This window comes from Bos mutus, chromosome 28 (assembly GCF_027580195.1).
Source record: "Bos mutus isolate GX-2022 chromosome 28, NWIPB_WYAK_1.1, whole genome shotgun sequence".
Classification (NCBI taxonomy): Eukaryota; Metazoa; Chordata; class Mammalia; order Artiodactyla; family Bovidae; genus Bos; species Bos mutus.
In genome coordinates this window covers 8,069,484-8,094,560 of record NC_091644.1, presented here as the reverse complement: position 1 = coordinate 8,094,560, position 25,077 = coordinate 8,069,484, and the positions used below count along the sequence as shown (strand labels likewise).

The 25,077-nt window shown below is 41.3% G+C and overlaps 1 protein-coding gene across 2 annotated transcripts in view; it reads left to right on the top strand.

The window, feature by feature from the left end:
* The window catches only part of ERCC6 (ERCC excision repair 6, chromatin remodeling factor), a 76,209-nt gene that overhangs the window by 20,182 nt on the left and 30,950 nt on the right, over nucleotides 1–25,077 (top strand). For both annotated transcript variants that reach the window (XM_070364931.1, XM_070364932.1), the window contains exons 6-8: nucleotides 11,563–11,691; nucleotides 15,710–15,868; nucleotides 22,778–22,913. In XM_070364931.1, coding sequence (XP_070221032.1) covers nucleotides 11,563–11,691; nucleotides 15,710–15,868; nucleotides 22,778–22,913 — 424 coding nt within the window. The remainder of the gene's footprint in view (nucleotides 1–11,562; nucleotides 11,692–15,709; nucleotides 15,869–22,777; nucleotides 22,914–25,077) is intronic.

Below are 25,077 nucleotides of genomic sequence, written 5' to 3'. Positions count from 1 at the left end.
TTCTAGAAGGGGAGGGCTGTTGTTATTTTCAGGTGCCAGGAGGATAAATGCTGGAAAAAGTCTCTTGGATTCGAAATTTGGAGGCCTGAGCAAGGGGGGCATCCAGGAGGAAGGGGAGGAGGTTGTATGAGGACTAAGGTGACTGACGTTAGTGCATGCTTACCGCTTGGCAGTGCTGCGGGCTCTGTGGGTCCAGTGCTGTAGTCCTCATGGCCCCTAGGAGATAGGATCCCCAGCCGAGAAAGCTGAGGTCTTTTGCCCAGGGTAGCAGCAAGTGACAAGTCTGGGTTTGGGCTGGAGCTGCGGGTGGTTTGGTCAGGAGGGAGTGGCCTGTCAGCGTGGACTGGTGCCGTGGACCCAGAAGAGTGTGGCCTCAGTGATCAGTTTCTCCCATGGCTTGATGAGGACAACTTCAGCCTTCTGCAGGTCCCAGCCCTGGCTTGAAATGGTGCTAAAGTCTGTGGCTCCCACATTCCCAGCTGCTCTGTCTCCATTTTATTGTCTTCACAGAGCCTCTTCCTCTTTTCTGGAGCCAATCCCTTTGCATTGTGATTGTCCCATGTTTATCGTTCAATTAGATTTTTGTTTGCACTGCACTTAAATTCAGGTCACAGTTAGGCAAAGGCCAAATTACATTGTAGAGCCTGATTTGCTTGTGCCTTAAAAACAAAGCAAGCAAACGAACAAAAAAAACCCCAAATCATTTGATCTCTAAAAATCTGAATTTGGTTAAAATTTATCTAGATTTGACCCAGAGACTATAATTATTTATTGACAGTTCTTGTCATCAGTTTCTGGGAGTTAACTGCTTTCTTAAGAAATAAACTTCTATTCTTTTTTTTTTCCTTTTTCTTTTCTTGTAGTAATCTATATTTTAAAGAGAAGAAAAAGTTAACTCCCTTAAGGAGGTTTCATAGAGAGCATCTTGGCTTCTTTTAAATGACGAAGCTAAGACACAAATGAAGACTAATTCTGCTTTGTGCTCCGCACACACCTCTCATCCTCAGCTCCAGTGCATAATTGTCTGCATCAGTCTTAATTTACTCTGTGAGATCTGGACTCCTAACTGAGGGTATTTCATCTGCTCAGATGTGCCAATTAAGTCCACCCAGATAGACCATAAAAAGGCAGATAAGAAAAGTAAAACACCGCGTGTCTCAGTTTAGCAAATTAGACTAATCTGTGAGGGATTCTCAGCTGTCTGAAATAGAAAACCTATTGCACCACAGAAATGCAAACTATATTAAACACCCAGCTTGGTGCCTTGAATATATTTTTAAAAATCAAATTGTATGCACTGTGCTTCTGTTGTAGAATTTCTTCCATGGATATTGCAATAAGTGGAGAATGATCCTGATATTGAAATTTCACCCTATATTAGGAATGATTTAACTGTATGATGTGTGACTTTCCCCTCACAGTCACTACAGATCTTAGTGGCCCTTGCAACTTAAAACTGAAAACAGAGCAATAAGGTCAGTTGTAAATTTCAAGCAGCAAAATATGTGACTTCCTTGGAAGTTTTGGAGCGGGCATATTCATTTTATTAATTTATGATCTCAGCCTCCTAGTATTTGACAGTTCCCGTAAGAGGTATAGTCTGCTTTTTCTGTAGTTTAGTATGGGCATCTTAGTATAGGCAATACGGATTGAAGATAGACTTGCCTTAAGCAAGACAAGGCAAGTCTGCCGTTACCATTTTTCCAGTAGCATTTGCTCACTTCATATCTTTGTGTCACATTTATAATTCTCAGTATATCAGACTTTCATTATTGTATTTGTTATGGTGATCTGTGATGAGTGACCTTTGCTCTCTAAAGGCTCAGATGATGGGTAACAGTTTTTTAACTAACCATTTTTTAATTAGGGTATGTACATTACTTTTTTAGACATAATGCTATTGCACGCTTACTGGACTACAGTATAATATAAACGTAACTTTTATATGTACTAGGAAACCACAGAATTCATGTGTCTTGCTTTATTGCAATATTTGCTTTGTTGTGGAGGTCTGGAACCGAACCTGTGATATCTCCAAGGTGTGCCTGTGTACTGGTGTGTCTGGTATTAAGTATATTATGTGTTTTTTCTTGAAGAGATCTCTAGTCTTTCCCGTTCTGTTGTTTTCCTCTATTTCTTTGCATTGATCACTGAGGAAGGCTTTCTTATCTCTCCTTGCCATTCTTTGAAACTCTGCATTCAAATATGTATATCTTTCCTTATCCCCTTTGCCTTTAGCATCTCTTCTTTTCTCAGCTATTTGTAAGACCTCAGACAACCATTTTGCCTTTCTTTTTCTTGGGGATAGTCTTGATCACTGCCTCCTGTATAGTGTCACAAACCTCCATCCATAGTTCTTCAGGCATGGACTAGAGATCTATTCAAGAAAATTAGAGATACCAAGGGAACATTTCATGCAAAGATGGGCACAGTGAAGGACAGAACTGGTATGGACGTAGCAGAAGCAGAAGATGTTAAGAAGAGGTGGCAAGAATACACAGAAAAACTGCACAAAAAAAGATCTTCACGACCCAGATAACCACGATGGTGTGATCACTCACCTAGAGCCAGATATCCTGGAATGCGAAGTCAAGTGGGCCTTAGGAAGCATCACTATGAACAAAGCTAGTGGATGTGATGGAATTCCAGTTGAGCTATTTCAGATCCTAAAAGATGATGCTATAAAAGTGCTGCACTCAATATGCCAGCAAATTTGGAAAACTCAGCAGTGGCCACAGGACTGGAAAAAGTCAGTTTTCATTCTGATCCCAAGGAAAGGCAATGCCAAAGAATGTTCAAACTGTATGCAGGTCAAGAAGCAACGGTTAGAACTGGACATGGAACAACAGACTGGTTCCAAATTGGGAAAGGAATATGTCAAGGCTGTATATTGTCACCCTGCTTATTTAACTTATATTCAGAGTACATCATGCAAAATGCCGGGCTGGATGAAGCACAAGCTGGAATCAAGATTGCCAGGAGAAACATCACTAACCTCAGATACGCAGATGACACCACCCTTATGACAGAAAGTGAAGAAGAACTGAAGAGCCTCTTGATGAAAGAGGAGAGTGAAGACGGCTTAAAACTCAGCATTCAGAAAACTAAGATCATGGCATCCGGTCCCATCACTTCATGGCAAATAGATGGGGAAACAATGGAAACAGGGAGAGACTTTATTTTTTTGGGCTCCAAAATCACTGCAAATGGTGACTGCAGCCATGAAATTAAAAGATGCTTGCTCTTTGGAAGAAAAGCTATGACCAACCTAGGCAGCGTATTAGAAAGCAGAGACATTACTTTGCCAACAAAGGTCCGTCTAGGCAAGGCTAGTAGTCATGTATGGATGTGAGTTTTGGATGATAAAGAAAGCTGAGCACCGAGGAATTGATGCTTTTGAACTGTGGTGTTGGAGAAGACTCTTGAGAGTCCCTTGAACTGCAAGGAGATCCAACCAGTCCATCCTAAAGGAAATCAGTCCTGAATATTCCTTGGAAGGACTGATGCTAAAGCAGAAACTCCAATACTTTGGCCACCTGATGTGAAGAACTGACTCATTTGAAAAGATCCTGATGCTGAGAAAAGTTGAAGGGAGGAGGAGAAGGGGAGGACAGAGGATGAGATGGTTGGATGACATCACCAATTCGATGGACATGAATTTGAGTAGGCTCCAGGAGTTGATGATGGACGGGGGATCCTGGCATGCTGCAGTCCAGGGGATCACAAAGAGTTAGACACGACTGAGTGACTTAACTGAACTGATGTGTTTTTTCAGCCCAGATTATCTGTAATCAGAACTGTTAAATTGATTTCACTGTTACTTGGGTAAGTTAGCAGGTGTCCAGTGAAGAGTGAGTTTTGACCCACCCTGCACAGCAGCAAGGTGTGGAGGGAATCGTGTTATTGTACACAAACAGTGGCCATCTCTCCTCTCCTTAGACTTTCACACTGATGTTTCTTGAGACAAATTTGAATTGACGTTTTAGAGCTTAGTTTGCTCTTGTAGAAGTGTTTTCATTGTATAGCATTGAGAGAGGTGATTATTGACCTTTTTGGCTGGTGCTGTGAGAAAAAGGGTGATTTTTTTTGCAAGTTTGAAAATGTTTTTGAAACTCAAGATTATGTAACAGGGGCACAGACTCCAGGTTAAGACCTTCACATTGGTGATCTTGAGCAGGCTGCTTTACCTGTCCCTGCCTACCTTTCTTTAATTAAGAAAAAGAGATTAAGAATAGTATTTGTCTCATAGAGTTGTAAGGATTAAATTGTTTAATACATGAAAACACTTACAGCAGCACCCCGCATGCTTAATCAGTTACTCTTAGTTGTTATTATTAGGGTGTTTTCTGCCTCTAAATTTAAAAAATATATTATGTATTAAAACATAATATGTATGTATATATAATTTCAAAACATAGCTTGTCCACAGCTAGGGGGGCATTTTGGTTGTTGTTCAGTCGCTAAGTTGTGTCCAACTCTTTGTGACCCAGTGGAGTGTAGCATACCAGGCTTCCCTGTCCTTCACTGTCTCCCAGAGTTTGCGCAAACTCACGTCCTTTGAATTGGTGATGCCATCCAACCATCTAATCCTCTGTCACCCCCTTCTCCTCCTGCCCTCAGTCTTTTCCAGCATCAGAGTCTTTTCCAGAGTTGTCTCTTCACATTATGTGGCCAAAGTATTGGGGCTTCAGCTTCTGCCCTTCCGGTGAATGTTCAAGGTTGGATTTCTTTTAGGATATACGGCATAGTGGGTGCAAATCACAGGCCATGGAGTCAGAATGCCTAAGTTTTGCCGAGTAGCTATGAGGTCCTGTGTATCTCCACGTCTGTAAATGACAGTACCTTCTTCAAGGGTGACGTTAGTATTACAAAAGGTAATATATCTGAGACATTGGCAGATATCAGACACTCAACAAAAATTAGCTAGTCTTGTTATTTGTATGTCCATTAGATAAAACATTTTCTAGTAAGATTTCATCAAGCCAGTAAGAGGGTCTATGAGAATCATGAGGAAGAGCTTATATAAATATCGAGAAAAAGATAACGTTTTTCCAGGGTAAAAAGTGCTATTAACAATTATGTTTAATATGCATTGCCATCTCATACTGCATATGCTGTTATAAACTTAGTTTTGTTTAATGTTAGGCTTTTCTTAACTTTCATATATTTCTTATTAATATGATTATGTCCATTTAGTGATAAAATATCTATATAAGTACATTATTAACAGTTGGGGAGAAATAAAACATTATTTCTCCTTTGAACACACTAGGGGCACTGGACATCTGCCCAGGGGGCATTCTTCTAACCAGTAGCCTGCTCGTTGGCTCTGAGTGTGGGTGGGTCAAGATTACACTGGTTCTTTATAGTTTTCTCTGTTTAGAGGTCAGTGTTCCAGATCCTTCTCTCGTGCCTTGTAAGGCTTGGTTTTCTGCATCTTCGCTTCACTCAGCGAGTAGGACATTGTGCTCAGAGTGACCACGATAATCTTCATCTTGGCTGATAGTACAGGCACAGTAGCGTGATGATCTTCTAGACTTGGTACGCTTAACTCCTGCCCACCCTAGATTGCAGTTCCACAGTGTCCTGACATTTGTTACTATTCACATTTAACCTACAATTAATTCAGATTTCTCAGTTTTGCTTTTTTGTGTAATCTGCCAATAATTGTGATATAGTATCTGACATGTATGCAGTATTAAAAATAGTTTCCAAAGCATATAGTAAACATTACTTCACTTAGTCCTGTAGGAACCTGTTATTTGGCTCCTTTGGTGGTCGAGGAGACAGATGCAGCGTTGTCAAACGATGTTTCTGAAGTTCAGGCCTCCGCTTGCTAATGACAGACCTGTAGCGTCGCTCTCTGCCCACGTCCAGTGTCCCCTTCTCAGCGGGTAGCTTGCATCTGTGTTTTGCTGGTTCTGCTCTGGTAGCTACCACTGGAGTCTGAGGGACTAGAGGAATTAGAAAACGTCCCAGTGAGTAACACACTCACCTCATTTTGTTGGGTTGCAGCTGTGACTATTATATGTATGGATTAAAGAAAAGATGAAAGTGTCAACACTAGAAACATTACTTCCTTTCTGTTAATGTAAATATAGATTAGGGCTATGTAAACTTCTTTTTTCCTTTGCCAAGAGATGAATCCTTTCATAAAAAGTTGAATCTTTTGCCCAGCCTTTCCCACCTGGTCCTTGGGAGCCTTGGACCCAAACTCAGGACTCCTTATTTCTTCCCATCAGCTGGTGTGCAAAGACCAGTCCTGTTGCAAGGTGAATCCCCTGGGAAACCCTGAAAAACAGAAACGAGGAATTGAAAACACCTTACAAAATTTTTGTCATTCAATGTAATGAGCGTCCTCTCTTTTTTTTTTCCTCCTTATAAAATTCTAAATTAAACATCTCTGACTTTGCAGTCGCTCTTGGCCAAGCCCCGTTCTTTGCAGCGGACCCAGCCATGTTTATGCAGTGGCTACAGCCCAGAGTCATGCATGTAGAAGGGGCAGGAAGTGCGGCAGGAGCTAGAACAGGACGTTTCTGGAACCATTGCTGAGGGATCTATTTTATGACCATTTTCAAGCCATGGTTCTCTGCCCCTGGGTCTTCCTCACCCAATTCTGAACCCTGTTGATTCATTTCTTTAGCATTTATCGAGCCTCTGGTGAGGTGGGCGTTATGCTAGTCTTTAAAGATATGAAAATGACTGAGACCGTCTCTGACCTCAGGTGGCTCCCAGTCTAACAGGGGAGACAGATACAGATGTCAAAAGATGCTCACACTCCGGTAGTGGAGACATCAGGTGTGCCCAAGGCGCGTGGTTAGGAAGGCACCTGGGGGACTGGACAGCTCACTGACAGGTTGTGCAAGACTTCTTCCAGAGGCGCTGCTCGGGCTGAGGTCTGAAGGGTCCCCAGGCGTGTGAATGAATGTGTGTGTTGCAGGAGGGAGCTTGGGGACAGTACAGGGCATGCAGATGCTCAGCGGTGAGTGGGCTCAAGGTTCAGCATGGTGGCAGCTGGCTGTGTTCTGCTCTGGCATTTTGAACATCCTTGAAATGCTGGAAATTCTCCTTTGAAAAGAAATTAACTTCTCAGGTGTATCCTCAGGGTTCCATCGACAAGGCATGCCAGTAGGTTACAACTGAAGGACATACTGTTCCTGTGCAGTTCAGCTGGTTGTGCAGCGTTGCTGTCTGTCGGGCCCTGGGTCCTAGCTGCTGCTGACAGATCGTTACTGCAGTATCAGCCCCAGGGCCCACAGCCTGGGCCAGGTTCTCACTCTTGCGAGAATGTGGCGAAGCCAAGGAGCATTTGCCCTGCCTGCATCTGATTAGAATTATAAGTTTATGTTTATTACTGGGTTCTCTTCTAAGTAGCTGCCAGCAGCATCAGCAGCGGGCTGACTATGGCAGCCGTGTGGGGAGTTGGAAACCCTGCCAGAGAACACCAGGCCCGCTTGGTTTTATGTGGCTACAGCTGTGACTCTTACATGTGTGACTCTTTTAAAATGAGGGGATAGAAAACATGAAAAGTGATTACTTTTTCAAAAATGTAAATATTGGACTATTTACTGCCCTGTTCTACTTTTAAAATCCTTCATCTAGCTTATTTATTGAGATAATTGAATTTAGACATTTCTGAGGCCACTTTTAAGATTTCACATCTCTGGGTCCAGATCTTAATTTTGACTCACTCCCAACCATTTTTAGGTTATTCTATAGTTGTTACTATCATATAAAAAGGTGGCCACACTTCATGACAATTAACTATTTACAGATCTGTTATAGCACTTTTAAATCGCCATTTTCCTGCAGATATCTTCTGATGGCTAAGAGTCTTTACTCATGGTGCTCACGCTTTTCACAGTCATTTACTGAGCACCCATTTGACAGATTGTCGTGGTTTTTGAGCAGAGGTGCCTGCTGCAGAGTCCTCTCGCATGTTCGTGCAGATTTGTTGAACTGTACATGCCTCTGTTTATTCCTCTGTAAGTGAACACTGGCAGTTCACTCAGAGTTGTGTGAGGTTTCAGTAAGTACATATGGTTATATATAATACATTAATTCATTGAGCACCTATTATACCCTTGTCTTATGATAAGTGCTTTATATGTGGCACCTCATTTAATCCCCCCCAAATCCAGTGACGCAGATGCCCCTCTTCCCGCATCTCAGAGACGAGGAAATGTAGATGCTAGAGAGGTTAAGTTGCTTGCTGAGGGCTGAGGTGGTAATGCATGGGAGTGGGATTGGGTTCTGGACCATCTGAGCCTGAGGGTTTGAGCCTGTGCTCATTGGGCACATGTCAGACCCCCTTTATTCACAGCACGGAAGCCCCTTTTATATAAACCTGCAGACTGGGCAGCCGCTCAGCCTGCCAGACTGTAGGACCACGAGTTAAGCACCCTGAAGAGAGCAGTTTTAGAGCCTGTCGGCACCTGGGATGGGAGGACATGTGTTTCTCCCGGAGCTGAGGTGAGTCTGGCTCCCCTCCACCCCCTAGCGCTCCGCGTGCTGGTGCTTGCTAACGGCGCTGGTGGCGTGGGCGGGGCGGCGGGGGGTCAGGCCTCCTGGTGGTTTGCGCGGGAGGAAGGCTGCTCTGTGTACCGGGAGAGTCTCTTAGCTGGAGCCACACGTGCCTGTGGTTTATAACGCTGGGAGTTCCTGTCTTTAATATGTGCATACGATTCTACTGGGGCAATTTGTCTCCACAGTGATACAAATACTTGTAGGCAATAATGATTTTCTTCCTCACCGCCTTTAGTCATCTGTTAGCCAAACTGGATAAATGTTTGTCTCTTTTCATCTTTCTTTATGAAGCGGAAGGCACTGGAATGCAATCATTCTGTGGTGGCTTATGTGGTTTCCTAGGTGCTGTGTGTTCTGTGGCAACATGATGCCTATATATTTCAGAGAAGAAAGTGAGAGGGAGGAAGCTGAAACTGTTGAAGCAGCGTGATGTGGTGGGAAATTTAATAGCCACAAAGATTAACTGGCTTAGTCTGAGGAAATAGCTATCTATCATTTGTCTGTGAAGTTTAAGGTGTGAAACTCTTGTGTGCAAAATATTCAATGACCTTGCTGTGCCTGACTTATAAAGCTGGCATCATCTGGTGCTTTCTTTTTCTTCCTGTAACATTATTTTTGAGTAGATGCAAAATGAAGTATTTTTAAGTGGCTGTGATTTTTTTTTTTAAGTTTTTGTGATTTTTTTTTCCCCTCAAAATTTGTATTATCCACAAATTTGCTAAAAAGAAATATCTTTTATTATGCAGATGTTTGGTTCTGAGCTCTGATAGTAAGAATTTGGGTACTGAGGGCTATCTCATTATCTGAAATTGCTTGATTGCTAAATTTCAGATATGTATGAAAGTGTAAGTGAAGCCGCTCAGTCGTGTCCGACTCTTTGCGACCCCATGGACGGTAGCCTACCAGGCTCCGTGATCCATGGGATTTTCCAGGCAAGAATACTGGAGTGGGCTGCCATTTCCTTCTCCAGGGGATCTTCCCAACCCAGGGATCGAACCCGGGTCTCCTGCGTTGCAGACAGACGCTTTACCGTCTGAGCCACATATATATCAGGAAAATGGATATACATCATTTTAGTTTCTAAGTTCTAATTGTAAGGGATACTTTTATATCAGACTTTCTCAGCCTGGCACTGTTGACGTTTGAGACCGGATAATATTTTGTTGTAGAGGACTGTCTTGGACGTGGTAGGATGTTTAGCAGCATCCTGGCCTCTACCCGCTAAATACTAATAGTATGTCTCCCCTCCCACCAGCACTGTAACAACCAGATTGTCTCCAGACATTGTCAAGTTACTCTGGGGTGGGGGTGGGGGTCACCCTCAGGGTGCCCCGGTTGCCCCCCGTATTGAGAACCACTACTGTATGCCGTTGCGCTTACCTAAATTTGTAGATAATGTGCAACTCAGAAGAGGAGCTAAGACTGTTAGAGCCACTTAGAGGTACTTCCTGAATTGCATGGTGCTGACTTTTAAGAAAGAAAAATACTAATTGAAGAGAGGAAGAGATTGCCTGCAGAGGTTAAGCACAAAAAGGCCATTAAAAATTTCCCATAAAAAACAGTCACATATTAAACTTCATGGTTATGTGGGGGCTCTTTTCTTAGGCTTGGCCATGCACTGCCTCTTCTGTTGTCTGTTCTCTGAAAATCAGCAGCAGTGCTTGTTTATAGGCACTGTGAAGTAGTTTCAGGTCACCAACTGGTTCTTTCTTGCTGATCACAGGTAAGCCTCAGCTAGCCCCTCTTTTCCTTATCTGAAGCGCTGAAATTGTCACCAGGCTGGAATTAATCAGAGGACATGCTTCTAAGGTCTTCCGGCATCTACGCGCGGGGCTGCCTGTCGCCCCGTGTTTGGCCTCCGTGCTGGTTTGGTGATTGGTGTTGGGAAGCACGTTCTTCCGCCTGGGCTGCGTGTGCAGTGTTATCCTCTCGTGTTTTCCTCTACCTTCCCTCACACTTTCTCTGTTAGTCCTGCATGGTCAGAGCAGGTTAATGACTTCCTAAATGCGTTGCTGTTCTCATCCCCTTCCTGTGAGCTTTCTACTTGGAAGGCATTTATCTCTGTTACTGCTCTATTTCATTTCCACCATTTTGTGAGATTCAAAGTGTCAGTTGCATGCATACTAAAAAAGCTGTCCTGATTTTTGGAAGCAACTAGAATGTGAGGCTGTTGGCTTTTTTTCCTCCCCTACGACAGCAGCGTCCATTTTAGTTACACGGGTGCAACATCCGTCTGACTAAACGGCTGCACCTCGCCAGTAGCCTTGCTGCGTCACTGATGCTCTCAGACCTTCAGACGCCTCTTCTGTTATGCACGCATGGGGTCACCCTTCTGAAGCATAAGTGTTCATCCTGTTTCGTATCTGAAAAGCATCATATAACTGAGTTTATAACTTAGATTGTATTTAGCGAATGCTTTTTTTTCCTCAGTCGTATCATTATCCATACTTTTATATTGTTGATGCCTCTCCCTAATTAAGTAATCAACATGTGAATCTGATACTCAGTACTTTTGACCAAAAACTTGCTTTATGTTCCAAGATGTTGTACTGTTTTATCCTATGACCATCATATCTTTAGCACAGAAATAGTAATTATAAATAAAATTTATTTTTTCTTACATTGTCATTTTGGAGCTATGACATTTAGTATCTATAAATTTGGTTATATTGAAATTTCCACTGAATCTTTTCTAGAATTAAGTTCATATATCTTAGGAACTAGCAGAGAAATTTTCCCTTAGGGTATGCCGGGAGAGGAGCAAGTAGTTTTGATAATGAAATGAGACCTTACAGGAATATTTCTAGAGCAGCTATAATAATTCAAGTGAGAATTGAATTAAAGAGGAGGGAAAGGATAATCTTTTTTTTTTCTCTTGAACATCAGTGTTTTGGGTAATGATGGCAGCAGAAAGCTAAAGGACTGTGCTATTTTGTCTGTTTTCTTTTTTTTTTTTCTTTGTATTACTTTGAACTGTCTATTTTAATCTGATTTGGAACCAAAGTAATGAAAATACGATTTTTGTTTTCATGGTAGGAGATGGAATAAACTGAGACTGAAGGACAAAGAGAAGAGTCTGAGGCTTGAAGATGATTCTGAGGAAAGCGATGCTGAATTTGACGAAGGTTTTAAAATGCCGGGTTTTCTGTTCAAAAAGCTTTTTAAGTATGTGCTGTGTGTTCCTTTCTTTACATCTGTCGTCGAGCCATTGTTACAAATTAATATTTTAGGAACTGCATACAGTTACCTGTGGGCCCTCAAGGTACTCGCAGCAGTTTATTTTGAATACGGTTACTGTCAAATGAAATTTTAGCCACATGCTGTTCATTGAAATTAGATGATAATAAATTGACTAAAGTGTGCATTCAGTGTGTTTATAAACTTAAAAATCTATGTGGACCTGTATCAGCAGACTAAAAACAACACTTTAAAAGCTATTTATATCAAGTTATTTTGTTGTTGTTTTTAGCATTTTTAAGGGACCAAATCTCTAATTTCTTAAATCAGATTAATTAAGAATTGCTTATTAAAATCAATATTGCAGAGGTCTTATACTTCTGTGTTGAAATAAAAACTTTGTAAAGATTATTTTTTTGACTGTCTTGTACTGTACCTAAGGATATAATACTTTTGAGCTGACCAAATGTGTATCTAAGTATTTCCTGTAAATGTTATTCTTATATAAAAAGGCAAGATGTAGGCAAACACCTTCAGGACTGAGTTTGTACCTGAAACTGTGTTTTATGTGTGAAGTGGCCCAGGGTTGCAGATAAATGGATGCCCTGTGGTAGGTGCGTGTCCGTAGCCTACGAGGTCCGGTACAGTCTCTGTGATGAATGTAAATCCTGAGCCACGTGTGCAGTCTCATCCCTCCTGGGATTTACTTAACAAGGTACTTTAGGAACGCTTCCTTGACGCACGCAGGAAGTTAAAGCGTTAGGTAGCTTCTTTCTGTCTCTCGTATCATCACTTGGTGGTCGGGTGCAGGATGTAAACGTCTTTCTTTGAGACACTTAGGTTTAATCTCCTTCATAGATTGAGCTGATAGCCATGCCTGAAACTTGTGCAAGAGGTCTACTTAAAGAGAGTCTGCTTTTTATATTTCCTCTCAAAGAGCTTTTATTATAATTCTAACTTTTCTCTTGAGGGTGGAGGGGACAGAGGGAGTAGTTATTTTATCCCAATAAACATATAAGACAGCTGAATCCTAAAGATGTGAAGTATCTTGGTGGGGTTGCTATACTGGACAGAACTATAAAGAACTGTAGGGAATCTCTAGTAATTTTTGGAGGTGTTTTATAGCCCGTAGAAGTGGCTACTTTGGCTGTTGCTTTTCCCAAATGAAAATTAACTATGGAAAGATAAATAGAGATAATATTTATTGGCAACTCTTTTCATCTTCTCTAAAGTGATTTCTTAGTAAGAAACAGGCCAAATAGTATCTGTGTTGTACTAGCGGAAGGAATACCCAGGTTACAGATTAACTTAATGAAGACGGGATACTTCTACATGAGTATTAAGTGATTTGGCAAATACCCTCAAGAATGAAGTCGAATGTGCATTTTTGTCTAAATGTGGGAGTTTCTAGCAAAAGAAATTTCACAGTTAATAGAACTAAACTTACTATTAAGAGTGTATCAAATTCAGTGTATTGACTGTTAACCTTATTGTAGTTAATGTAAATACATGTTTAAAAAAATATTGTGTCAATTGCACATTCCTTGAAAGTATTTTGTTTTCATTTTTCACCTCAAAAGCAGAATTTTAAATATTTCATAAATGTTACAAAACTTCTGTTTCTTTTATTCTGCTATAATTGGCAGAGTCTCCATTTTTCTTTCATGACTAAGCTTTAGCCAGGCCAATTTAATTTTAAGCTGTAGATATATTTTTACCATATTTACCACACTATGTGGAATGAAATTAATAGGATATATTTGTACACAAAGGAGTCAGCAGATACTGTTACCTATTTAAGTGCTATTTTCTGCACCATCCTGGTTAACTTTTAAAACTCTATTTTGAAAATTTGCCCAGAAAATATATTTGACTCTGTAATTTAGCAATCACGTGACAAAAGTCAATCTTTAGCCACACTAGTAAGTGCAGTCTTAGCTTAGTGTGACAGTGATCTGTGGTTCTTCTGTGGTGCTTCAGTCTCATGGGGGAAGCGGAGTATAGTAATTCTGTTACTCTTTTACAGCAGTTTGTAAAAATCTTTAACTTTTCCTGAAGAGTAACTTTTTATGTTTTCAAAACAGTTCTGAAAACGGAATTCCATAGCCTGCTTTCCTTTAAAGTATGTACTTGTTTTACAGTGTTTTATTATTAAGGAAATTAGGGCAATACAGCCTGAGTCCATCAGTGACACTGCTGGCATCAGAACCCAGGCCCGGAAGTGCCCGTCCAGCGGTGCGGGCCTGCCGTCCAGCGCGCTGACGCGGCCCGGGGCCCTCACGGGAAGGGGTCTGTCCTCCGCCACCTTTGCACGGTGTCCCCAGGTGTGGTTGGGATTCCCATGTGGTGACGTGACTTACAAGGCTGCCTAGTCGCTGTTTTTCCTTAAGTCATCCTTTAGATGCTGTTTGAACGCCCTTGGAAATTACATCTGTAGATGAGGAGACGTCCTCTCGTGGGTCACCTAGAATCCGGACGACCTGACTCCCTCTGGATACCGCGCTGGTCACCCTTCCTCCTCTCCTTGTTTCTCGGTTGCCCTCTCCAGGTTCTTTCAGTTGATTGGCCCCAAACAGAGAGGGACGGGGGCCGTGTGGGGTGGAGACGGCTTCGTGTGGTGGGAAAGCACTGGAACGACCGCCTGGACGTTTTGGCCCCTGTTCTGCCCAGAGGGGTCGGCCCCTAGTTTTGTGCCTCAGTGAGAGGGGCTGGTTGACTGGAATGTAGTGGGTTGTCAACGTGCATCAGTTTTTTGGGGAACTTTTTGGACTAGATTTTTTCCACAGCTGATTTTCAAAATACTGGGGAAAGTTAATGATGACATACTTACTGAGAGAAGAGTAAATAAAACTAGTTTCACAGGGACTGAAATCCGTGAGATTTTAGGTAGAGATACCGTGCAGCAAAGAGTAAACATTTGGGCAGTAAAACAGCAAAACCGCCTTCTTTTAGGGTAGCCATCTCACTAGCCTTGGTATTTTCTTTGGGGGGGGGATCTTTAGCTGTCATTGTCTTTTAAGTGCTTTTTCCTTTAGATTTTTAAACTTGGCAGATAATCTTCATGCCATTGCATAGTGTTAAATCTTTCTTTCATGCTAAGAAATGCATTTTGCTTTGTTCCTTTTTAAACTTCACTTTTAGATGATTGAATTAAACATACCATTGATGGGAAAGGGCAAATACCAACTCTCTTTTCTTTTTAGAGGGGAATGTATTATTTCTATTTGAAATTTTATTTAAAATTTAAATTTAAAATCAAGCTTAAAATTTATTTATTTAAAATTTTAATAGCACTGACCGTTGTATCTATGATGAAGTCACTGAACCAAGTTCTACTTTAGAATATTAAAAGACCTTTTGTGTTTTTGAGCCTTTAAACTGTTTTTGTTTTTTTCTTGCCTCTGCTAGTAATATGACAGACTCATCTGTTATGTACTAATTTTGTGATTAGCCCTATTCTTTAGACTAGTTTATGGCCTTAAAATTTAATTTTTCCTATAAAAAGATAATATGATTACCAAGTGACTTTTCAACAGTATGTACTGTAAATTGTAGTCTTCTCTGTCTTGCTTTTTTATGCTGTTCAGATTGGAAAAGTAAATGTTAATGCATCTTTTCATAGAAAAGTTATTAGAACTTTATATAACTAAAAACATTTGAGTTTTTTTTCAGGAGGATATTGAATAAAAGATAATAAGTTTATGCTTGTTTACCAGGCTATTTCTAATGTTGAAAAAGAAATGAAATAGTCCCTAATTGCCCTATCTATCAGTTTAATTAGAAATGTGTTAATGTTCTGTAAAGAAAAATGTGTGATTTTATGCTTTAGGTAATCAAAAATGTATGACCTTATGAATATAATACTCATGTAAAACACACATCCGGCATGCTTCTCTGACTGGTGCTAGAACCTCGCTAAATGATTAATTCATGAGTACTTTGCGTTATGATCTGTATTACCCACCATTTGCCATTTTCTTTTTCTTGTTGGTGTTTGTTGTTGTAGGTACCAGCAGACAGGTGTTAGGTGGCTGTGGGAATTGCACTGCCAGCAGGCAGGAGGAATTCTGGGAGACGAAATGGGATTGGGCAAGACCATCCAGATAATTGCCTTCTTGGCAGGTCTGAGCTACAGCAAGATCAGGACTCGTGGTTCAAATTACAGGCAAGTGCTCCTCTGCAGACTGTCAGTCTGTGGAGCTCAATTAATATTTCATCAGATGTATTGCTGTGGAGGAGGGTCTTGTGAATTATTGATGACATTTCAATTACAATATTCCTTTAATTCTTTTAGTGGGGGACATCAAAGGAAAATTTTTACGAGGCAATGGAGCTGTAGGGCAGGAGAAATTAAACATGTAACACTGCTAATGAATTCCAGGCATTGATGCTTCATTTTGCAGATGAGCCCCACTAGATATTTTGGGTCAATACAGTGTCTAAGGTTAGCTTCTGCAAATGGATTGTTTACAAACTCAATTATGTTAATATCAATAGTTTACACAATATGGAATTTTAAATTAGACATAATACCTTTAGTTCCATTTATTAAATTTTACATTAAAATATTTGTTCTGGCAGGAGACCAGGTGAGCATTACAGTAAGTACAAAGTCTATTCATGGGGAAAGTTGAATCTTTGGAGGATTTCTTTTATAATCATTATGCGTGATAGCATTTGTAGATGCTGCTTTTTTTTTTTCAAATGACATTACATACTTGTCTGCTCACTATGCTTTCTCCCTACTCTCCCAGTCTTTAAGAATTTTATATAAATTTGAAAGTCAAAGTCTAAATAATAGAAATATAAAATGATAGAAAACTATTTTTTGGTTGTAATCTTTATTTTCTTTAGGAATTCAAATAAACTATTAAAACTTTAATCTTCTGAAAGAATAAACATTTAAACATGCTTGTTCTTTGTGGTAGGACTGAAATAGTTTATCTTGAAATCCATTGAGCATTTCCATATTTAAGCTGTAAATTGACTTTTTCTGTAAATCAGTAATGGTAGATGAATTATGTAAATCAATTAATGCTTGATGAATTATGTAGAGTATTTAATTTTAAACCCAGATAATCCAACAGCTCCTTGGATTCTAATAGGCTTTACCTAATGAGTAACAGCAAGATATTTACCAGACACTTAGGTTGTAGAAACCCTAGGCAGTCACAGGATGCGATTTGACGACCCCTTTACAAGAGTGTTAGTGTGCCTGAAGGCGGCCACAGCAGAACGTGACTGTCTACACTCTGGTTCATCAACAGAGAAATGTTTTCTGGAATGTTGTGTGTGTTGTGGATTAAGTTGCTTCAGTTGTGTCCGATTCTTTGCGATCCTATGGACGGTAGCCCGCCAGGCTCCTCTGTCCACGGGATTCTCCAGGCAAGAATATTGGAGTGGGTCAAATACAAACCATAAACTGTTAAGTAAAGAACTTTTTATTTTAATCTTCAGAGTTTTTTGCTTTGCTTTTATTCCTTACTCTTCTCATTAATTTAGCAGATCAACACATCCCATGAGCAGTACTTAAAGTTTTAGGATATTTTAGAAATACTTACACAGTTGTAGGAAGGGGAAAATATATTGGCGGATTTTTAAATATTAAATGTTCTGTTGTTACTACAATAAAGTGTTGAAGCAGAGTTTTTTTCTTCTGATACTGAAATTCTGCTACATTTCATGTGAAAACATTCCGTCTGAATGGAAAAGTCAAAGTTGAAAATGGGCATTTAGTGTTTTCTTGCCTAGGCATATCATTAATTCACCGTTTATAAAATGCTTTCTCTAAACAAGCCGTTTGCTCGGCTCGCCTCTGCGTTTCTCATTCGCTTTGGTTGGGTTTTGACGAGAATGCCCCAAGCTGCTCCAGATAGTTTCTAAGACTATCTTTCTTTTCTTAAATGATTTCTGGGATTTTCTTATTTCCCATCTCTTTTCTTCCCTTCCTTTCCTGTTACCATGAAACTTGCGTGGGGTCTAATATGCCAGACCTGGGAAACCTAAAATCATCCCTGCCGTGTAGTTTTGATTGAAAAATTAAAACATGTTCTCTCGAGTGGTGACAATCCAGCTAGGAGTGAGCTGTGGGCTAATAATGAGCAGCAGCTGTAATCATTTAACTGTCGATGTGCATCTCCTTTTTCCATAATGAAATAGTGTGGCACGTTGGGTTATAGCCCAGATCATCTTTATTAAGATAGTATTGGTAGAAGTGGCTTCCCAGAATGCAGTTATATATCAGCCAAACAACTGGTCTCTGTGAGTAGAGGTGTTCAGAGGAGCTTGGTCCCTTCTCTGTGCATGTGCCAGGGCAAATTGTATAACGTTTTTTCTCACAGTTTTATAGTCTGTCCTCCTTTGAAATTAGATGAACTTGGAGTCTTCTCTAGGTTTATGTCCTAAAGAGAAGTGGTCAGATGTGTAGTCAAACCAAGTTCTGCATGAGCCAGCATTGCTTCATGGGCTGTGTAAATTTCCTCTGAACTCTTGCAAGCTGTAGATTCTGGGGCTTTTATTTGAATGGTCTTAGTATCGTAATTTTAAGGTCAATGATCCTGAAACCATGGATGTCTCTGGGATACCAAGAAGGAACTTAATGGTAAAAAGAAGTTTTTAATTTTTGTTTCTTTAATGTGTTTTATATGTAATGTCTTTTAAAAAGAGGGAAAAGCGTACTTACTGGGCTAATAAAAATCTATACTGCCTGTTTTCCCGGTTCATAACGTATATACTATATACTTTTCTCTTTGCCATTCGTATTATAGTGATAGGCCCCTGAACTTAACGATGGAGAAGAAATAAATGGTTAACCTTGCAAACTTTAGTTAATACTCTGAAGTCTTGGATATCATTTAGGAAATTCCTAATTACAAATAAATGGACTGAAAAAGTTAATAAACTTTCAAAGGTAAATATTTTTACTTTGTAATTCCTGATAAGTTCAAGGCTATGAGGGGCAGATTTCTATCCTGCAGGTTGAAATATTTGACCACGGAGGTATTGACTTGTAAACTTACTAGGTAATCAATGATAATCAAAGATGAAAGAAACTGTAGCCAGTTTAGTACTTGGTACTAATTGCTCTAGTACCTTTAGCTCTTTCTTAAGATCGTCTCACTGGTATTGAGGACTGGGGAAGGGTGGGACAGTCGGTGTGATTGCTGGTGGGTGTGGCTGCCCCTTCTGAGGCTCCGCAGCAGTCTAGGTCTGCTCCTGGATCCCACTCTGTGAAAACCTCCATGGTTTCCTAGGAGAATGGCAGAGATTGAAGGGCATAATAATGCCAGATAGATGTTCAGTTCAGTCGCTCAGTCGTGTCTGACTCTTTGCGACCCATAAGCCAGAATAAAATGTTGGCCTTACGTAATGTTGTAGCAGTTGACAGCGACCATGTTATAAAAGGCGTATAAATGCTGTGTGACGTGCAAAGGCATATGTACGTACTTATGTTTATTTGAAAGTGAGTTTGTTTTTAAATATTTTAGATAGTAAGTGAATATTGATAGCTCTCTAATTGCTCTTGGAGGATATAAGAAGTTGCTGCATTTAATCCTATTAGGGAATGTTGTCACAGAAGGGGCCAGGGCAGAGCTGTACTCTCCCCAAGGAGTTTGAGGGGACCTGCCCTTGGGGGGAGGCTGAGACATGGCTGGGAATGCTTTAGAAGCTGTCAGCTCCTGGCTTCTTGTGATCTGAGCCCATTCTCTGGAGCAGAGGGGCAGGGGCAGGAACTAGCTAAAGGTGGGAGGATTTAGAAATGGGTGGAGGTATTTTGTTACATTGGAGTAAAAGGTCAGCCTTATTTAGGTTGTGGCTTGTTTTTCTACAAAATTACACAGTATTTTTCAGTTGTGCAGATGAATATTTCCAGTGCTGTGTGGCTTAGTTTACAAAAAAAATATTAAGTTTGAGAATCATTTATTGAACTGTAGCAAAAAAAAAAAGTCAACCATGATCTCCAACTCGAAAATAATCTCTTTTAATGTTTCAATATAATTTTCTTTCAACCTTTTAAAAGAAGTTTTCATTAAAAAAGCCAATATTCTTTCATTGCCTTCTGTGATTTAGACATTGAGATCATTTAAAGAAGAAGCTATCCCTGTACTGTGAAGGAGCTTCACACAAATGCACGACGCGCACACACACACACACACACACACACACCCCCAGGGAGACATATATTATGACAGGGTTAATGTGGAGTCCTAACTCGTGTGGATGCGCCAAGGAAGGTCCTTAACCTGCCTGGAGAGAAAGGCACAGGAAGGGAGGAAGTTGAGGGCTGAAGGACAGGTGGAGTGTGGCTGGAAGAAGAGGGAAGGAAGGGACAAGGTGAAGGCTGAGAGGTCAGAGGAGTGTACGCTTTGTAAGAGCTGAAAGAGGGCTAGTAGGGGAGTGCGGACCTGTGAGGGGCCGGTCAGGACAAGGGCTCTGGAGAGAGGTGATGCTGAAGAGGCGGCCCGAGGTCCAGTCCTTGTGGTCTCAGACAGCAGGGTGAGGTGTTTGGACTGTCTCAAGAGTGAGGGACAAACACGAAAAGGCTCTTAAGCAAAGGGATGAGGCATTCTGTTGTGCTTTCTTGAAAAGATGGTGCTAGAAAGTGCAGTATCCTGGGTAAGAGATGGTAGTGGCCAGAAGGGAGTGTTAGCAGTGGAGAGACAGAGTGACTCAGAGAGGAAGTGTGTGTGACATGAACTCTGTCAGTTGGATGCGGTGAAGAACAGCAGTGGGCAGAGGCCTGGATTTCCACTGAGGGTGCCTGGAGCATGGGTGGCAGCTCTTTCCATTGGATCAGGAAATCTGGGAGGAGGGACAGTTCAGGGGAGGGTGACGTGTGGTGCTGTGGGGACATCTGTGTGGAGGGACCAGCCGGCAGTTGGACGTCTGGGCGAATGGTACTTCTGAGCTCAGAAAAGAGACTGGGGCTGAAGACCTAGATTCACGTTACCAGTGTAAAGAGAGTGAGTGAAACTGTGAGGGTTAGTGAGATGGTAGCATGGGGAGAGTCTGTGCAGTGGGTAGCTTCAGATACTCCACATCCTTGTGGGCAGAAATAGGCAGGGGACAGAGAATGAGAGTTTGAAGGCACCGGTGACTCTGCTGCAGAGTGAGAGGTAGGCCATGAAGGCCCCAGTGTCTGTCCGTCTCAGCTCCTGGTTGCCGCTGGTGGCCGAGTGTGAGTCTTGTATGGAAGAGGTTCCCACCACTAGTTTGACTCTGGCTTGGGTTTCATGTTCTGCACCGACTGACACCCGTCTCTCAGCAGGACTGAAGGTGAAGTGGTAGAAACACTGATGTAGTGGGGTCTGGGCTGAGACAAGAAAAGGGCGTTGGTTCCATGTGGACAGGCAGGAAGCAGGGCGGAAGGGCACTGACTGTCAGGTGCCTGCGGTATACTATGGATCAGGATATTTTGACTGCCAGTAGAAAGAATCCTGGCTTCAGTGTGGGTTAAATGTTTACATAACGTGTGCTACATCTAGGAACCTACCAAGGAGGCAGATTGTAGACACAGCGTCATCAGAAGCAGCCCAGGTTCTCCTGAGGCCAGTTCTTCTTGTGGTCATAAGATCTCTTTGCACAGGAACTCAACTGCCAGTGGCTGCTGAGCTCTTGTTTCCTCGTTCACATGCAGCAGGAGAGACCAAGAGATGACGCGACCCCTGACCTAGAGCCTAAGTGCTTCCTCACCATGAGCCAGCCAGTCTTCCCAGACCCCTCAATGGACTGGCGAGCCTCTCTAGGGGAATGCTGTGTGCTAACAGGCCGAAGATGACCTGTGTTTCCAGCTTCTTCCCTCTTTGCCGTAACCAGACGGTGGTCAGAGTCCCATCAAGTACATGTCTGGGAAGGAAGAGGGGGCACCTGCACAAAGTTGTTCCGTTCAGAAGGAAAAGGGGGAGAGATGAATGTTGACATGGTGGCAATGACCAGTTTTCTGGCTCCCTATGTGTAAATGAATTGGGATGATTCCATAAATTATGTGGTTTTTAGAAAGACCTCGAAACTCTAATAGTATTTAGTATATACTATTCTAAGCACTTTATACTTACTGATTTAAACTTCATATAACTGGCTGTTGTTCCCATTTTAAGATGAGAAACTGAAGTTCCAGAGCTGTGCAGAGCTGGGGTTCAGACCCAGGCAGTGCTCCTAGCTACTTGCCTGTGCAGTAGTAAAGAAAGAGGATGGTTTGTTTAGCCTGTCTCTTATTTGCAGGTGTTCAGGTAGTGCCCACTCTTTCTGCAGCGCAAAGAACGCTGCAGCATGTATCTGGTCCACAAATATCTGCCTGGGATCGTCTGGTCAGCAGCGACTCTTGCTGAGGCTCTTGTATCTCCGTCCACAAATGTCTGCCTGGGATCGCTTGGTCAGATGCGGCTCTTGCTAAGGCTCTTTCTCTGTAGTGTTCGGCTGTTTTCCACAACACTGTGACGCTTGAGCTCTGTTGACTGGGGCTTTCTGGGAGAAATGGTCACTGGCGCTCACCCACTGGTTCTGTATCACGTGGAGAAGCGAACAGCATGCTGTAGTGCAAAAGCGGGCTGCAGCTGTCAGAAGACTGACTTGAGGCGTCGCTCCGTCTCCTGGTAACTGTGGCACCTTGGGCACACCAGTCTTCGGCAGCCTGAACACTGCAGGGTTCTCATCCTGCTGGCTTCCCGGGGCTGTGAGACTGAGTGAAATCCTGTGGGTGAAAACTCTTGATAAACTATAAAGCTTCAAACTGATAGAACATATTCTATGTTCACTTAGGTTGATATATACCGTTTATGCCTTCGCTAATCTGGAATAGAAGAAGAGAGAAAAGTTTCCTTGTTAGGTAGTTTTTGTTTGATTTACTTCACTGTAGATGATATTTTTAACACATTAGCTGGTGGTTCCTCTTAATACATGCGTCCACTCATTGATGAATGGGGCTGTAGGGATTTCACCAGGTGGGCTTATCCTCAGTAGGATTTTCCTTTTTGAGCTGTAGAGTTTTGTTTGTTTCTTTTTTCATGTTTTGGCAGTTAATCATTCGTATATGTCATTCACGGCTGTCTTTTCCTCTTGGACATTCTGGGTGCAGGTTCGAGGGGTTGGGTCCGACCATCATTGTCTGTCCGACAACGGTGATGCATCAGTGGGTGAAGGAGTTTCACACGTGGTGGCCTGCATTCAGAGTGGCAGTTCTGCACGAAACCGGGTCCTTTACCCACAAGAAGGTAACATTACAATACTTCAGCACCTTTTTGCTTGTTTTTGTTTTAAAACCTTCCATTTTACCTGATAGTCTTTGCTTTGATCCATTTATTTCTCAGATGTATGTTCTGATATTTCTTTCATGCATTGATTGTTCTTGATTCATTTTAGAACTCTGTATTTTCAGAACAGTTGTGAATGCAGGCTTTATCATTCTAACAGCCCATGGTGATGACAAGACATGTTCTTGTCCAGTGAAACACAAGCCTGATACCCTGAGTGGGACCAGAAATCAAGGGCCTTATGCAGTAGTTAACTGGCTGGATTTGAGGCATTACTGGCTTTAACAGTTTTAGGAAAGTAGGTACAAAATGCAATTAGTATTTTAATCAGTAAAGGCATTTGTTAACATGCTTTTAAAATGTGTTTTTAATGAGCAAAAGAACAGCCTGCCATTTTGACATTTTCGTTATTTGTATTATTGCCTTTTAGTTAATTAAGTTGCTTTTTGTTCTCTGAATCCTTGATTGCCATTTAAGTATAATCACTGTTCTTTGAAGGTGGCATTTCTTCACTTACTTGTTGTTTTAGCCACATCATCCAAAAGGAAGTTTATCATCTGTTCTTCTGTGGGTAGCATAGATAGCTTGTATTATGCTTTTTTAATTCTCATTTCTGTCTATCATCTAGACTGTAAACTCTGCAGAGTGGAGACTATGTCTTCATCATTTTTGTACCCCAAGTGCCCCTATAGCTGAATAGATGATAATTACACATTTTCACTGGGGTTTGCAGGTTTCTCTGTAGATGAGCAGTGGCAGTTTGTTATGAGCTCTTCTCTGCTGATTGTCGTAGCTCGTGAGTGAGGTCTTCGTGCCTTCTCTGCTGATTGTCGTAGCTCGTGAGTGAGGTCTGCATGCCCGTGAGAGCAGTGCCCCTGAGAGGGCTGGTGTTCACCCTGCTGAGTTAAGTACATGTGAGCCACTAAGCTCCAATGTCTTTGTAATTCTGCCAAGACCCCCTTTCCTCCAAATTCCTATTTGCTCATGATGATGAGTAAGCAGAGCTTTTGTTAGAAGTGAAACAGGAGTATCTATAATTTGGTAGCTCAAGTTTGGTGAGGTGGAATCTTGCTTTTACTAGCTGTTGTTGAAACCAGCTGACTTTGCCCTGAATTTTAAACGATAAATGGAAAACAAGTGAGTTGAAATAATTAATGAAGTGAGGTAAATGCTGCAGTTTTTAAAAAGTGGTTTTTTTAGTAGCATGAGAATAAGTTTCAATCATTTTTCTAGTCAAACTAAATTGTTGTAACTATCTTGTTATCACCCTTGTAAAATATTTTTGATTGCTTTTTTCACTTCTTTGTCTTTTGACATTTCTTAATGTTTTGTATTGCAGAATCCTGTACTAGAATTCTTTAGTTGATGGCATATCTTTAAAAAGCATATTTTTCACATGTTCCTCTTTATCCTTTTATTTTCTTCTGTGCTTTTTCTGTTACACCTTCACCATATCATGGCCCACTTGTATTTCCTCTGTTAGCCTGAAAAGCAGCCTTCAAGCAAATGAAATGCATTGACTAACGAATGGAAATAGAATTGACATTGGTCAGTGCCTTTGTTGATGAGTCTTGCTTCCTTAACTTGCTTGGAGGGCAAACAAAACCTTAAAGAACAGATTATTCACTTTTTTTTAACAGTGATCTGCACCTTCTGAGATGTCTGGTTATGCACAGATACGTGCATACATATAATTGTTCATAGTTTTTCTAGTACTTAATGGTTTACCGAGGACTTTAATTTGAAAGTTTCTTACTTAAGTTTTGAGAAAAAGTAAAGAGGCTTGTGTTTTGACTCTGACCCTTAACTCTTTGTATGGTTCCTTTTCCGTTATGAAGTGTCTCATATCCCTAAAGATGTAAGCTGTTATGCAAAAGATTGAAAAGGTGTTCTTCTGTATCTTTCAAACCATACTATCCACTTAGAAACACAGTTTATTATTAATATTAGTATCAGTTTATTATTTGTGATGAAAGCATATGGAAAATGTGCTAATTCCTCCACACAGGCCTTGTTTCCATTTCTGGAAACAAAATTCCTTTTTTCTGAACATTTCTGAGATCAGAGCTCTGGCTTCTGGATGAAGCACTGAGCGGCATCTGATCGCTCTGCTGCTTCCTTTTGT